At 46.9% G+C, this 14,771-nt stretch overlaps 1 protein-coding gene across 1 annotated transcript in view; it reads right to left on the reverse strand.

Annotated features, from left to right (window-relative positions):
- TUBD1 (tubulin delta 1) overlaps positions 1–14,771 on the reverse strand; it is a 45,315-nt gene that overhangs the window by 14,621 nt on the left and 15,923 nt on the right. Inside the window, exon 4 of the mRNA XM_066574561.1 lies at positions 13,855–14,071. Coding sequence (XP_066430658.1) covers positions 13,855–14,071 — 217 coding nt within the window. The remainder of the gene's footprint in view (positions 1–13,854; positions 14,072–14,771) is intronic.

The following is a 14,771-nucleotide window of genomic DNA, read 5'->3' on the forward strand; positions in this document are numbered from 1 at the left end:
GCAGACATTGTATGTCTGATTCTCGCTCGTAATACGGCCAAAAATAATAAATACTATATTCTTTTTTTTCTTCAACACACAAACCACTCCACCTTGCCATACCATGCACATCTCCAGCCCCTTTACCTTCTGTATCACCCCACTATTTGCAGTATGTAAGCTCATTGGAGCAGGACCCTCAGCCCTACTGTTTCCATCAATTGATTACTTCAGGTAACCGTGATTTTGTTTTATTTCCCCTGAACTGTAAGCCATGCGGAATATGTTGGCGCTATATAACTAAAGAATTATTATCTCAGCTAACTCCTGTGAGGTAGCGGAGAGAACTCTTTAGCGCGGTTGTTACGACCATTCGGATGTGGGCATACTGGCCCATGATGAGACAAAAACAACCTCACAATTTATAATAGCTGTCTATTATGCTGACCCTTAAAGGATGACGCATCTGCCAGGGCCAGGGTAGTGCATTTGGAAGGCGAGACACTAGAGTATCCACCAATGGTGAAGAGGATCGCTTTTTAACAGATTCCTCAGGGAACAAATACATAATGTCCTATCGCTTAGACTTGAGGAAACGTTTATTCCGGCATAGACCATTCTTTGGTCCCAAACTGCTCAAAGTTACACGAGTGGAATGTTTTATGCAAAGGCCTAGGACGTTGCAAGGAGTAGGAGTCTTCGGTTGTAGAGGAATCGTTGTCTTGCACAAGAAACGTCTATTCTCACTATGATAGACACTCTCATACAGGCGGTAAGACTTTGGAAGACTGTTCCACATCTAAAGAAGAGTCAGAATCCAATACTTCACCCTCGAAGCGGGAGCTGCCCCTAGAGGGGATTGAGTGGGATGTTGTGGGTGGAGGCAGGAGGAGACATTGTATGACCGTGTAACCTTGAGGACTCTTGCTGTTTGGAGGTCCTGCCCTGTGTGCGTTGTGGTAGGAATGCTTCCTTAGCATCAGCCCCTTTGTCAGGTTCTGGTTGGGTGTCCTGCCAGCATGTCCATAATGGACCTAGAGAATTTTATAAGGTCCGCAACCGCAGAGATGGAGCATGCCTAATCTGATTCAGGAGCCTGTAGTGGAGGTTTCTTGGACAGGTTCACTGGCTGGTTTGGGAGGCAGGCAGTTTGTGCAAAGGAGCTAATCCTGTCCGCATGAAAATTTCGTACAACAGTGGAAGCATTCAAAGTATGTCACAACGGTCATACTCCGATGATGACTCGGTTCTCCTCTAGAATCCAACATTTTAGCTGTATGTGCAGGGGTAAGTTTGCCTACCTGTATACATGCACAATTAAGGGCTGAGATCTACAATGGGCTAGGGTGATGAGGAGCTGCATAGGGCAGGTCTTATCGGGGTCCAGAAGACCCCCCCCCCACCCCACACACACACCTTTTGGTACAGGAGAGCCGCAGAAAATGTCCAAGATTAGAGGCGCAGGAAATTGGAGGCAGAATAGCTTGCTAGTAGCAGAAACCCCACGGAAGTGTGTCGCAACCAATCGTAGGCAGACCGACTTCAAGCGCCTATCAGCGGTGAGCGCATTTCCTGCACAAATTCGAACACAACCCCTCTTCGTTACTATCAAACGAGAACAGACCAGAAGAGCAGGCGACTAAATGAGCACACGACCAAAGGGGCGCAGGCAGGCCGGAAGGGGAAGAGACAGAAAAAGCTTGGGCAAGCCGGAAGTGATCAGATTAGCGCAGGCATTGGAAGTGGAAACGGACACCGCACCACCAAAATCCAACATGGGGTCACTGTGACTGAAATGATCCAAGCGATCGCTGTGCCCGCAGAGGTGATCAGAAGTCCCCACAACATGGCCCAGCCCAAGAAAACCACCCTAAGGAAAAAGGCCCCCAAGGCCAGATTTACGTGGCCAATGCAAGTTGCGATCAAGATTCTCTGGCACTCTCAGATCGAACAGCGAACATTGTATGTCTGATTCTCGCTCGTAATACGGACAAAAATAAGAAATGCTGTAATGTTTTTTTCTTCAACACACAGACCAGTCTGCCTGTGTGCATAGCTTAATTGGCTATAACGGTTCTGTGTGCTCTCCAGCACACAGACCAAAAATATGGCCATGTGAATAAGCCCTTAGCGGTCACTGTGAAAACTGCAGTATTTTAGTTTTTTTTTTTTTTTTCAAGATTATGCCAAAAAAAAAAAAAAAAAGGGATCATTATTGGGTTGAACATGAATAGGTCATCAGAAAGTGATGTAGTATTTAAAGCACACATTTTTCAGTTTCTCATCCTCATTTTTTCCCCCCCATCTCCGCATTTCAGGAGGTGGTGCCCTGCTGGCCTCTCCATGCCTGGATCATAAAGACTGACAAGTCTCTTCCTGCTTGAGTATATAGAGAGACCTAGCAATCTAGGAGATTTGGGAAGGGAGAGGACGGAGGGCTCCACCCCCATGACTCAGAAGCCCGTTCCGTGCGGATATCCAAAGTATATTTATTTTGATATGCCGCAGCAATGACCGTGTCTGTCAATCATTAATGTTGCCTGTAGTTCAGACATCAAAAACCTGGTGACAAGTTTCTTTTATAACTTTTTTTTTACTTAAAAGTAGAAATAAGTTGAAGTCCCCAGGGACACTTGAACTTGCGATCGTCTTGGCTTAATAGACTGGGACCCAGGCTGCCATAGCAAACTATCGACACCCCACAATCATGTCATGGGGGGGCTGGACGATAGGATGCCACAGGTACCCTTCCCTCCATTTTTCCAGACGCTGCAGTCAGCATTAAGTGGACGCAATCAGAGCTAGTCATGATCGTGGCCATTGCTGGGGGTTCCAGCTGTCAAACAGCTGCAAGCTGTACCACCACACCTACTCTATTCCTTCCCTAGCAACCCATAATGGCTCCTGCACACTTGCGTTTTTCTTGCGCGTTTTTTCCCATGCGGTATTGCTGCGTTTTTTTAACACGATTGTCAATGGGACTTTCTAATGTTAAAAACACATCGCACAAAAATCGCAAAGCACCAACTTGCGATGCGTTTTTAACATTAGAAAGTCCCATTGACAATCGCGATAAAAAAAACTAAGTGATATTGCAAGTGTGCAGGAGGCCTAATTGTTATGAATCATAGGCTGGTAAAGGGTGAAAGCACGTTTATTGGATTTTGTTATTTATCACCCAAAACCTTTTGTTGCATTTATCTATCTAGATTGACCTGATGTTTGCTAAGCGAACATAAAATGTTTCACAAGTGGTGGTTGTGAACTTCTAATCTGCCTGGTTAGGTGATTATTTACAGTGTCACTTTGTATTAGGAGCAGATATCGAATATAAAAAAAGCCTACAGGTCTCTCTTGTTCTTAGTTTCTCTCTATTACTCTGTCTGTCTCACCAGTTCTCTCTTTCTGTCTATCGCTGTCCCTCTGTCTCCATGGCTCTTGGTTGGATTGTGTATGGTGCAGCTTAGCAGTGTATGCTGTGTTGCTTAGCAATGCTTCACTCTCTCCAGCGCATGCCTGAAGCACAGCAGCGCCGCCAATAGACTTAACATTGTAACTTTCATCCTGCCTGACAGTCCCCGAATGTATTAAACTCACATTTGATGATTTTACAGCACCGGTGAGCGTGTGTGTCATCTAATGACACCAACATCATACACCAAAGTTACAGCAAAGGGGTCAAAGTGTGGGGCAAGAAAAAGCATGTAGGCTTATTTATATTAGATGGGTATGCCACTTCTGGAAATGTATTTAACCCCTTAAATGCAAAATGATGTACATATACATATGTAGCTCATAAATATTGCTGTACATGTATAGTGTCTTACAGAAGTTTGGAAACACCAAATCACTCGCAGAAACACGTGACAGGTTTCCCACCAAGAATAGAAACATACTCTAACTGAAAACCGTAAGGCCTCATGTCCATGGGGAAAAAAAAAATCAGGCCCGCAGCGAATTCTTCATGCAGAATGCCGCAGCGGGTCCCTCCTTTCCCGCGTACATGAGGCATAAAAAGGGTGATTATATCTACCCGATAATCGGGTTTCCAGGAGTCTCCACGACAGCACCACCTGAGATCTCCTTCCTCCTGATAGGACAGGAACACACCGAGAGGTTAAAATCTCCCCCCCCCCCCCGCCCCCCTTCCTCAGTGTATTTTAACAAAACTGCCAGGGTAGGAGCTAACTTAAATTTCTTTACCTATCTGGTATATGTAAAATTTTATTTATTATAATTATATATATATATATATATATATATATATATATATATATATATATATATATATATATAAATTTTTTTTTGGGGGGGGGGGGGGAGGGAATGTACGGGTGCTGTCATGGAGACTCCTGGAAACCCGATTATCGGGTAGGTATAATCACCCTTTTCCCACGTCGTCTCCACGACAGCACCAACTAAAGCTATTTTTTAGGGTGGGATTGCCGCCGAGAGGACTTTACGCCCGAACGTTATGTCCTCATCAAGTTGCACTTTTACCCTATAATGTCTGACAAAAGTGTGTGGCTTCTTCCACACTGCTGCCTTGCATATTTGTTCCACGGAAGCCGAGCTATGCTCGACCCATGAAGTCGCTACTGCCCTCGTGGAGTGGGCTTTAAGAGTCGCGGGGGCCTCTTTCCCCAGGGTCCTATAGGATTCGCTAATGGCCAGGCGGATCCACCGGGCTATAGAGCTTTTAGCTGCTTTTTTCCCCGTTAGGGCCTGAGAATTGGACGAACAGGTTGTCGTCCTGCCTCCATGGACCTGTGGCCTCGATATACTTCAGGACCGCTCTCCTGACGTCTAAGCAATTTAGGGCTCTCTCCTTCTCGTTTTTAGGGTTATTAAAGAACGAGGGGATTGCTATGTTCTGTGCCCTATGAAATGGAGACACTACTTTTGGCAAGAAGGTCGGGTCCGTTTTGAAGACTAATTTGGTGTCTGTTATTTTGAGGAGCGGGTGGCGGATGGATAGGGCTTGTAGCTCGCTAACCCGTCTAGCTGAGGAAATGGCCACTAGGAAAATTGTTTTAATTGTGAGTGTTCTTATTGAGAGCCCTTCAATTGATGCGAAGGGTTCTGCCGACATAGCCCCCAAGACCAGGTTTAAGTTCCAGTCTGGACATATATTAGTAGGTCTAGGTCACAACCTATCTGCCGCCGTCAGGAATCTACTGATCCACCTATCTCCCGCTAGCTTAGTATCGAAAAGGGCACTAAGGGCTGCCGTCTGGACCCTTAGGGTGCTCAGGGAGAGGCCCATGTTCAGTCCCTCCTGCAGGAAGTCCAGGATTAATGGGATGACAGCACCGCTGCTCGAGGAGTCCTTTCCCTGTCTCCAAGAGATAAACCTCTTCCAGATCTTTTGGTAGATGTGGTTTTTGTCTCTTTCCTACTTGCCAATAGCGTCCTGACTACCTTGTCTGAGAATCCTCTGCCTCTTAGTATGGATTCTTCAGTATCCAGGCTGTCAAGTGGAGTCTGCTTATATCGGGATGATTCAGAGGCCCCTGTGTTAGAAGACTCGCGTGAGCAGGAAGAGTGACGGGCCCCTGGATGCTCAGGTTCTTCAGAAGGCTGAACCAGCTCCTCCTTGGCCAAAAGGGAGCCACTAGTATTAGGGTGCATGCCTGTGACCTGAAGTGCTGCAGTACCCTTGGGATTAGTGGAATTGGGGGAAAAAGCGTACGCCAGTTCTCCTCCCCAATCCTGGCTCAGGGCGTCCACTGCTGCTGGCCGGTCCTCCGGTCTGAGGGAGAAGAAGTTCTCTACTTTGGCGTTGTGTCTGGATGCGAACAGGTCCAGTTATGGGAGACCCCACCTGTCCATCGTGATCCGGAATGCCTCCTGGGATAGAGACCATTCCTCTGGGTCTATACGCCTTCGGCTGAGGAAATCTGCCCTTTGATTCAGGGATCCCTTCAAGTGTACCGCCGATAATGAGAGGATGCGGCCTTCTGCCCAGCGAAAGATTCTCTGTGAGATGCTTTGTAGGGCTGGCGACCTCGTGCCCCCCTAATGCCGAATATGGGCGACTGCCGTGACATTGTCCGATAGCACTCTTATGTGCTGGTTTCTCACCTCGTCCCCCATTTGCTGGAGGGCCTTCCAGATCGCCTGCAGCTCTCTGTAGTTGGAGGACTGGTGTTTCATTCCCTGCGGCCATGGACCCTGTAGGAGCTTGTCTCCGACGTGCGCCCCCCATCCCCAGGAGCTTGCGTCGGTCGTGACCTGCGTGGCCGGATTCTGCATCCAGTGGACCCCCCTTCGCAGATTCCCTGGGGAAGTCCACCAGCGTAAGGATACCTTTACTGAGTTTCTTATCTGTATTCTTCTCTCTAGCGAGGTTTGCTTGCCGTCCCATGCCGCGAGAACTGCTGCTTGCAGAGATCTGGTGTGCGCCTGAGCCCATGCCACCCCCGGGATGCACGATGTTAGGCTTCCCAGGAGGGACATAGCCTCCCGGATTGAGCATGACCGTCTTTGAAGGAAGGATTCTACCATCTGTCGGATCTTGTGCGCTTTTGACTCGGGGAGAAAAGAGCATTGAGCTTCTGATTCTAGTGTTATGCCTAGAAACACCTTCTCCGTGCTGGGGTCTAGGCTGGACTTCTCCCAATTTATTAACCATCCTAGAAATTGTAGTAGGTTGAGTACCATCGCCAGGTTTTCTGTCAGGAGTTCTCTGGACTCGGCTATAAATTAAAATGTCGTCCAGGTAGGGGACTAGGAGGATCGACCTCTGCCTTAGGTAGGCTGCGACCTCCGCCATGATTTTCGTGAAAATGCGGGGTGCCAAGGAGATTCCGAAGAGCAGGCATCTGAATTGGAGAGGTCTTGTCCTCTTGCCCATCTCTATCGCTATTTTAGGTATTTTTGTGAGTCCTTGTGGATAGGTACATGAAAATAGGCGTCCTTCAAGTCGATCGAAGCCATATAGGCTCCCTTGGGGGATCAACCTCGCTGCTGACGTGATTGACTCCATCCTGAACTTTCGGTATTTGACAAAAATGTTCAGGGGTTTTAGATTATCATGCGTGTGCCCCCCCTGGTTTTTCTATTAGGAAGAGTCTGGAGTAATGCCCCCAGGTCTCTTCTCTCTGTGGCACAAAGGACACTGCTTTTAGATGTTGTAGGTCCCAAACCGCCTGCTGGAGCGGGTGCAGCTGTTGCGCTGGACCTCTGGTAGTGGCATATCTTCTCCTGGGGAGGGATACTAGTTCGATTCTGTATCCCTGCTGCAGGATCTCCGGAATCCATGGCCTCCTGCACACTGAGGCCCACCGATCTGCGAAGCTCAGCAGCCCCGCCCCCACTGGGATGGCGTCAGGGCTTCTGCTTGGCTGGATCCCCCTGGTGATGGTTAAAGAGGAAATTCCTCCCTCTACCTCCCTTGGGGTAACTCCAGCGGCCCGTCTTGCCCTTGCCTCTGTATGGTTCCTGCTGCTGGGCTGGGGCCCATAAGAAGGTCTTCCCTTTATATTATTTCTCTTCCGGGAATCCTTTCCTTTTGTCTGATGCCTTTTCTAGGATCTTGTCCAGATCCGGATCGAAGAGGAACTGGCTGTGAAAAGGGAGCGAGCATAATTTGTTTTTTGAAGCAAGGTCGCCTGACCATGACTTCAGCCACAGAACTCTTCTGGCAGAGTTGGTTAGGGCCGTTGTTTTTGCCGAGAGTTTCACGGACTCCGCCGCTGCGTCTGCCAAAAAATTAGTGGCCATTTTCAGTATGGGGAGGGAATCTATAATTTGTTCCCTCGGTGTTTTATTTGAGATATGCAGCTCCAGCTGCTCTAGCCATACCCCCAGGGTTCTAGCGACACACGTGGCTGCAACCTCTGGTCTGAGCGTACTGGCAGCTGCCTCCTAGGATCTTCTTAATAGGCCCTCTGCCTTCTGATCCATTGGGTCTTTCAGTTGTGTGGCGTCTTCGAAGGGCAAGGTTGTCCTTTTAGCCACCTTAGCCACTGGGACGTCCACCCTGGGTATTTCTTCCCAGCTCGAGCATACCCCCTCCTCAAACGTGTAGCGTCTCTTAACTCGCTTAGAGGAGAAGGATCCCGTGTCGGGTTTTTTCCACTCTTTATATATCAGCTTGGATATATTGTTGTGGACTGGGAAGGTATGTTTTTGCCTCTCCCCCAATCCCCAAAAGACCTCGTCTTGTATGGTGCGGGGCTCCTTGGGTTCTTCCATCTTTAACGTCGCTCTAACGGATTTAATAAGCTCCGTTAGGTCTTCTCTGTGGAAGAGGTATTTTTTATAGTCCTCTTCTTCTGAGAACTCCTCGAGCACCAGCTCTTCTGGTTATGATTCTGAACTCTCTTCAGAGTCTGAGTGCTCCTCTGGGCTATACGCCTTCCTCCGGCATTTCGCCCCTGATGCCCCCGTAGGTGGCGTTTTTGGAGTCGTCAGGGCTGACCGTACTTCCTCTCGGACAAGCTTCCTGACGTCCTCGAGGAATCCCCCCCGATTCCTCCTTGACTAATTTGGCTACGCATGTTTTGCATAAAGACCTCACATGCGAAGCCGGCAGTCTTGCGCCGCATTCTGCGCATTTTTTCGCCTTGGATCTGGGAGGGGCATCCTTTTTATCCCCCTGGCAGATAAACAAGAAATTTTTTGCGTATAAGGATGCAACATTCACAAATAACATACACGAATATGCATGCCTTGTTTTGCCCCACTGGCTACTTACGGTTGCTGCAGCTGAACATTCCGCAACCTCTGGTGCTGGAGCACTCATGTCTTAACGCTGGTGCTGCAGACACTCTTGGGGCAATAAGCCATATACTCACAGAGTGGCTTTTAGTTATTCTGCGCTCTCTTCTCTCAGGTTCCTTTTAACTTTTTGAATTTGGCGCCTTTAATTTTAAGCCCCGCCCCCTCAGCACTTCGGCCGAGCCCGCCGCGATGACGTCATCGCGCTCGTCACGTGCCGCCCCGCCCCCCTCCGTGCTTGTCAAGGGGAAGCAGGAAGCGCCGCGCTCGGTCCTAAGCCGGCGTCCGAGGAGAGCTGGAGCCCCGCTTTGAACCCCCCATGGGCCGCCGCAGGAGGAACCTGGCCCGGGGGAACCACCCCATGTGGCGTCCCGGGAGTCATTCTGCAGGAAGGGAGGGCAGGCTGGACCACTGCCCTCCGATCCGCCGGTAAGAACTTCAGGCTGGCGTCTCCACCAGCCCCTCTCAGTGATCCTGCCTCCTAGCAGGACAGGAAAACACTGAGGAAGGGGGGACGGGGGGGATAGGGGGGGGGGGGGGAGATTTTAACCTCTCGGTGTGTTCCTGTCCTATCAGGAGGAAGGCGATCTCAGGTGGTGCTGTCGTGGAGACGACCTGGGAAAAGAAGAATTACTTACCTGTCCGGTGGCTGCGGATCTGCCCTCCGTTGCGGCCGGATCTTCTTTCTTCGGCCCGGCGGATGTGCTCGGCACGCCGGCAGCGTGCGGCGCATGTGCCGAGCACTCTATTTTTTAATTTATTTATTTTTAACATCTGCTCTCTCACACCGTAGAGCAGAAAATTATATGTGGGTGTGCCGCGGATCCGGACGGCTTCCATGGGCTTCAGTAGAAGCCTTCGGGGAGGCCCGCACTAAAACGGAGCATGCTGCGGGTGTTTCCCCGCACACGCAATCCGCGCCTCAGGGAAAAAAGGAAATCCACAGGTATTTATTTAATTACCTACGGGTGTCCAATGCATCCCTATGGGGCGCAGATCACGCGTGCAGGTGATCCACTCCGGATTTTAAATGTTATTTTAGCCGTGGACATGAGGCCTAAGTGTTGATCTATCACATACAGGTAGCCTGCAAGGCTGCTATACAGGCAAAGGGATGGATATTTTAGGGAATCTAAAACTAAAAGTCATTTCCCCAAGAGTCATTCAGAAAAATTGAGTGGTTTTTGTTTTGCTTTTTAGTTCAATAAACACATTCATCCCAAAAGCAGGGAGATTTTATATATTTTTTTTAGCATTCCCTTCCCAATTTTATATTCTTAGGGGGAGTTTTCAAAGTTCTAGAGACTACTGTACATCATGCTGATTGAGTCGATACTGCATACTTCTGTACTGCACTGTCAGTTATATTAAGAGTACCAAGATTGCAGACTGGCTGCACAATCAGTAACTGACCGCGGCATATAAGAGGTTAGCCTGCCACAACCAGGAGTTCTTAGATCCAGGCTGTTACATTGTGGGGGTCTGCTGTCTTTTATGCAAGTGGCAGGCCCAGCTCCTGAGAATGCTCTATACACTCCCCTGCAACATGTCATGTACATGTATGTCACATGTCAGGAAGCGCCAAACAATGGCTCACATGAAAAAAAAGAAGAATGCTACATAGTATAAAAATATTCAGTAGGTCAATAAAATGAAGTTAAAAAAAAGGTGCTCACTTGTGTGTTGCACATACCTAGGCACAAGACTAATATATAGTAAGACTAGGTAATATACTGGTGCATTGCACAGCGATTTTATGAATAGCAATCCTGGAATATACAAAGTGATCCACAAAAATCAGCCTAGCACCACACACTTATGAAAGCTGTTGGAAAAAAAAATCTGTGTTGCCCATAGCAACCAATCACAGCACAGCTTTCAGTTTACCTGAGCAGTATAAAAATGATTGGTTGCTATTGGCAACAAATTTCAGGGGAAGTTGTGAGTTTTTGATTTTTAATTACACTAGGATTTGTCATTGAAGAATGCTCATGCAAAATATCACTTAAATCGGACCAGAACTGTGGACTTGTATACGACACAAACAGATTGTGTGTAATTATATATTTATTAGGTATTGCTACCCACAAACACTTTCCTCATGTGCTAGTATTTTGAGATCAGTGTTCCCCTGATCCCCAATCCGTCTCCTGGGTTGCTTGGAGAATGGCTCTGACAGCCTAAGGCTGTACTCACATGGGGCAGATTTGCTGCAGAAATCCCGTGCTGACCCTCTGCATGTAAATTCCACTGCATTCACAGTAACAGCAAAGTGGATCAGATTTTGAAAATCTTGTCCACAAGCTGCGGAAATAACCTGCACAAAACCTCTGTGGAAACGTACATGCGGCGCGGAATTCAAATCTACGGCATGTCAATTATGTTGCCGTTTCTGCTGCGGAATTTTCCCCCTGTCAATGAGGGGTGAATTCCGCTTTAAAACAAGCATCAAATTGTGCTGGTTTGGAGGCAGATGCGGCTGATCTGCTGTGGAGTGTCCGCTGTAAACCAGCCCTGTGTGAGCACAGCCCAAGAGCCTACTGAGCTGCGAGATGGATGAGTACTCATGTGCACAGCCCCGTCACTCCACAAACAGATGGAGTCTGGAAGCTTACCGAGCATGCTCTGTAGCAACTAATCCAGCAGGGGTTTTATGGGGGACCTGTCAGAAACTGCGTTACGGTGCTCTTAGGGGTTGTGACAGGGAGCCAGTTGAGGTATATAGAATTTATTTTAATACTAGTCTGCTCCTGCGATTCAGCGTTATCCCCCTCTGAAGTCAGGGTCCCTTATCCTGTATACTTGAGGAAGAGGTTCTCATTCCCTGAAGTGTGTTTGCTTTTGTAGATGTACAAAGTCTAATCTATGGTAATGGAGCCTGCACCCTGGAGAGGATTTAAGCTTTGGGATATCCTACATATCATGAAGGGGTTAATGAGAAAAGCGTTTAGCTTTGACAAACAAACTAAAACTGACAAATGATAATCTACCTTGTGCTTGTTTGTACAAAGCCAAGAACAACATAGGAGAGTGATGTGAGTCATTGAGTAAAGTCCAGGCTTCACATTGGGACCTTACTGAAGGACTCTTCCTGCACACCAATAAATACACCCACCAATTCACATCAAACTGGGGATGGCACTGTAGATTCTGCAGCCAATGTGATCTCATCAAGTGCATTTTTTGTGATCAATCCCCTGTATATAAGCAATAAGAACACTAAGTCGCATCTCTTCAGGGAAGCATACCAAATCTCCTGACCTAGTCCCTTGCCCCTCCCTATGGTGCCCCACCCGGTTTGCCTTCTAATAATTGACCTGTACATGAAATTTCCCATTGCCTGTGTTCCCCAACCCCTGCTGCACCTCATGTACCACCCCCAACCCATTTGTGTCTAACCCAATGTATCTCACATTGTAATTGTTGCAATTGTTGTATTGTTTTGCATTTATCCATGCCTGAAAGCGCTGTGGAATAAGTTGGCGCTATACAAATAAAGATTATTATTAGAACACTACCGTCTGTTTGCTAAAAGTTAGATAACCCCCTTTCAACTAACTGAAAACAGCTGAGAAGGTTAGAAAACAAAAAGAAGAAAAATGTTCTCTGCTTGACTACAGCGGTCATATGCTGCCCACTTGTAAACTATGGCCAGAAGACATGCCGCAGTACCAGTGCTGCATTGTCAGGGGAAACCAGGAAGAGGTTTTGTTTTTTATTTTTTTTTTTTTTAAATTCATTTTATAACATTTACATTTTTTTACATGTCAGATATCCCATTTAGGCGGCTTTCACATCTGCACTGGGGATTCCGGTTTTCTGCTCTGTTCAAGAAACCGAACAGCGCCACACTGACCCTATTGATTATAGTTGGGTCCGCCTGCTTTCTGCCCAGCTTTTGGGTTGGACGAAAAGGCGCTGAACGCAGCGCATTTCTTTTGGTATTTTGAGTTGCATCTGTGACCGAACCTCCATCCGGAGTTTCTGACGCAGATGTGAAACAACCTTTAGGCCGCACAAGCAGGTCGGATTCCACATGCAGAATGCCTTGGCAGCAGCGGCGTCCACACGTACCCGCTTTAGGTTCTCTTCATCTGTACTGCGGATGGTCCGCACGGCTCGCCGTCAGACACACACAGTACAATTTTTTTAAATTTTTTTAAGCTCCTGCTTTTCCCGTGTCATTGCATAGTGATGACACGGAATCAGCGACCTTCTCACAATGTCAATTGCTGAAGGGCCACAAATCAGATGGCTTCCGTTGGCATCAATGGAAGCTGTCCACGCAGAATCCACACAAAAAAAGAAAAATGGAGCACGCTGAGATTTTTCCTCCCGAAGTGGAAACTGCAATTGGTTTCTGCTTGTGTGCAGGAAGAATCACTTTTCCATAGCATTCTATGGTCCGTATTTGCTGCGGAACACGGAGGCGGCCACCCACTCCGGATTCCACAATGCAAATCTGCCTGTGTGGAGGCGGCCTTAACCCATATGCCTCTTAAAGCAAAATAAATTATGTAAACATTCTTTTCACCTCCTTCCATTTACAGGAATAAAAAAATAAATATCCACAAGAACAGGAAAAAAAACAACAAACAGGTATATGTAAGGCCAGCGTCACACAATCAGATTTTTATCCGCGACAGTCATCCGCCGCAGACGATACCTGGTATTCCGTGCCTATTAAAAAGATAAAATTTTCGCATGTCTGTTTAAATGAGCAGATAATGGGTGCGATTTCCGCGAGCGGATTTAAAAAATATTGCAGCAAGTTTTATTTTTCTGTAGAATCCACACAGACGCCATTCACTGATGTAAATGGAAGCCATCTGACCCTTAGCCCATCCGCAATTGACATTTTAGATTGACGCGGATACCCGTAGCCTTCGCCTAGTCATAGGAAAAACAAATATTTACGAAAAAAAAAAAAAAGTCCATACTGTGCATAACTGACGGCGAGTGTCTGCGGTCAAAATGACAGGTATGCAGGGTCGCCGGCCGGATTCCACTGCGGGCTCCCTCATGCGGAATCAGACTCATTTGTGGGAAGCCGGCCTAACTAGGAAACTGAGAAGCTCCATAATTTGTTCTAACTGTGGACCAAAAGCACGGTTTTGCTTTGATATGTGAAAACTGTAAAAACATATTTACCTCTCCTGTTCCATATGGCCAGATAACCTCGTTAAGTAATAGGGAATTAGGATAGATGTCACGTAAACATCTTGTGATGAAGGTTCCCATGCCAGAGCCAGTGCCACCTGCCATACTCATTATTGTGATGAAACCACCCAATCGATCACATTTTTCTGCTTCTTTTCTAACCAAGTTGAGAATACAGTCCTTATACTTTGGTCCATGTACATAGTATCTAGAATGATAGGCAGTAGAAGGAAAACAAAAGTAAACCATCACCTTACAGTAATTAACAGAATACACAGAGCAGACAAAAATCCAAATCCTGTATAATACACTTAGTTTCATGCCTGAATATAGAGTGCTTAAAATAATAGTCTACATTTATTGGAAAAGCTTTTTGTAAGGTTAATCACCTACCTACCCAATCCCTTCTTGCATGACTAATTAGACATTAAGGGGCTGAAACTCCAATTAAACTTTTTTCTCATTCATTGTGTCCCCCATTATACATAAAAATGAGCTAGTATTACTTTAGTTATTTCTATCTGAAACTCCTGGCTTCATTCACATCAGATGGTCATGTTATCTCATTTCTGACTAGCTCAGATCTACATGGGGTTATGTGTTCAGTTTCTAGTCAATGTCTTATTCTATTTCATGCTACCGTATTACATGGGACTCTACCAGAGAAACTGCCTAGAATGAGAGACACACACACACACACTAACAGTTACTGATAATTATCACATTGCTACTGTCACACAGGTATAGTAGGAGTTACAGTTCATCCTCCTAACTGTATACTTATGGCCTGTAGCTTATTTAGGTGAATATAGAAAATAAGGATAACGGTCCCCAGAAGACAGAGAGGGCACAACCTCTAATAGCTAATGCCGTGCTGATAGCACAGAAAAGTGAAAAGAACATCAAGA

The sequence above is a fragment of the Eleutherodactylus coqui genome, chromosome 1 (assembly GCF_035609145.1).
Source record: "Eleutherodactylus coqui strain aEleCoq1 chromosome 1, aEleCoq1.hap1, whole genome shotgun sequence".
In the NCBI taxonomy this organism is placed as follows: Eukaryota; Metazoa; Chordata; class Amphibia; order Anura; family Eleutherodactylidae; genus Eleutherodactylus; species Eleutherodactylus coqui.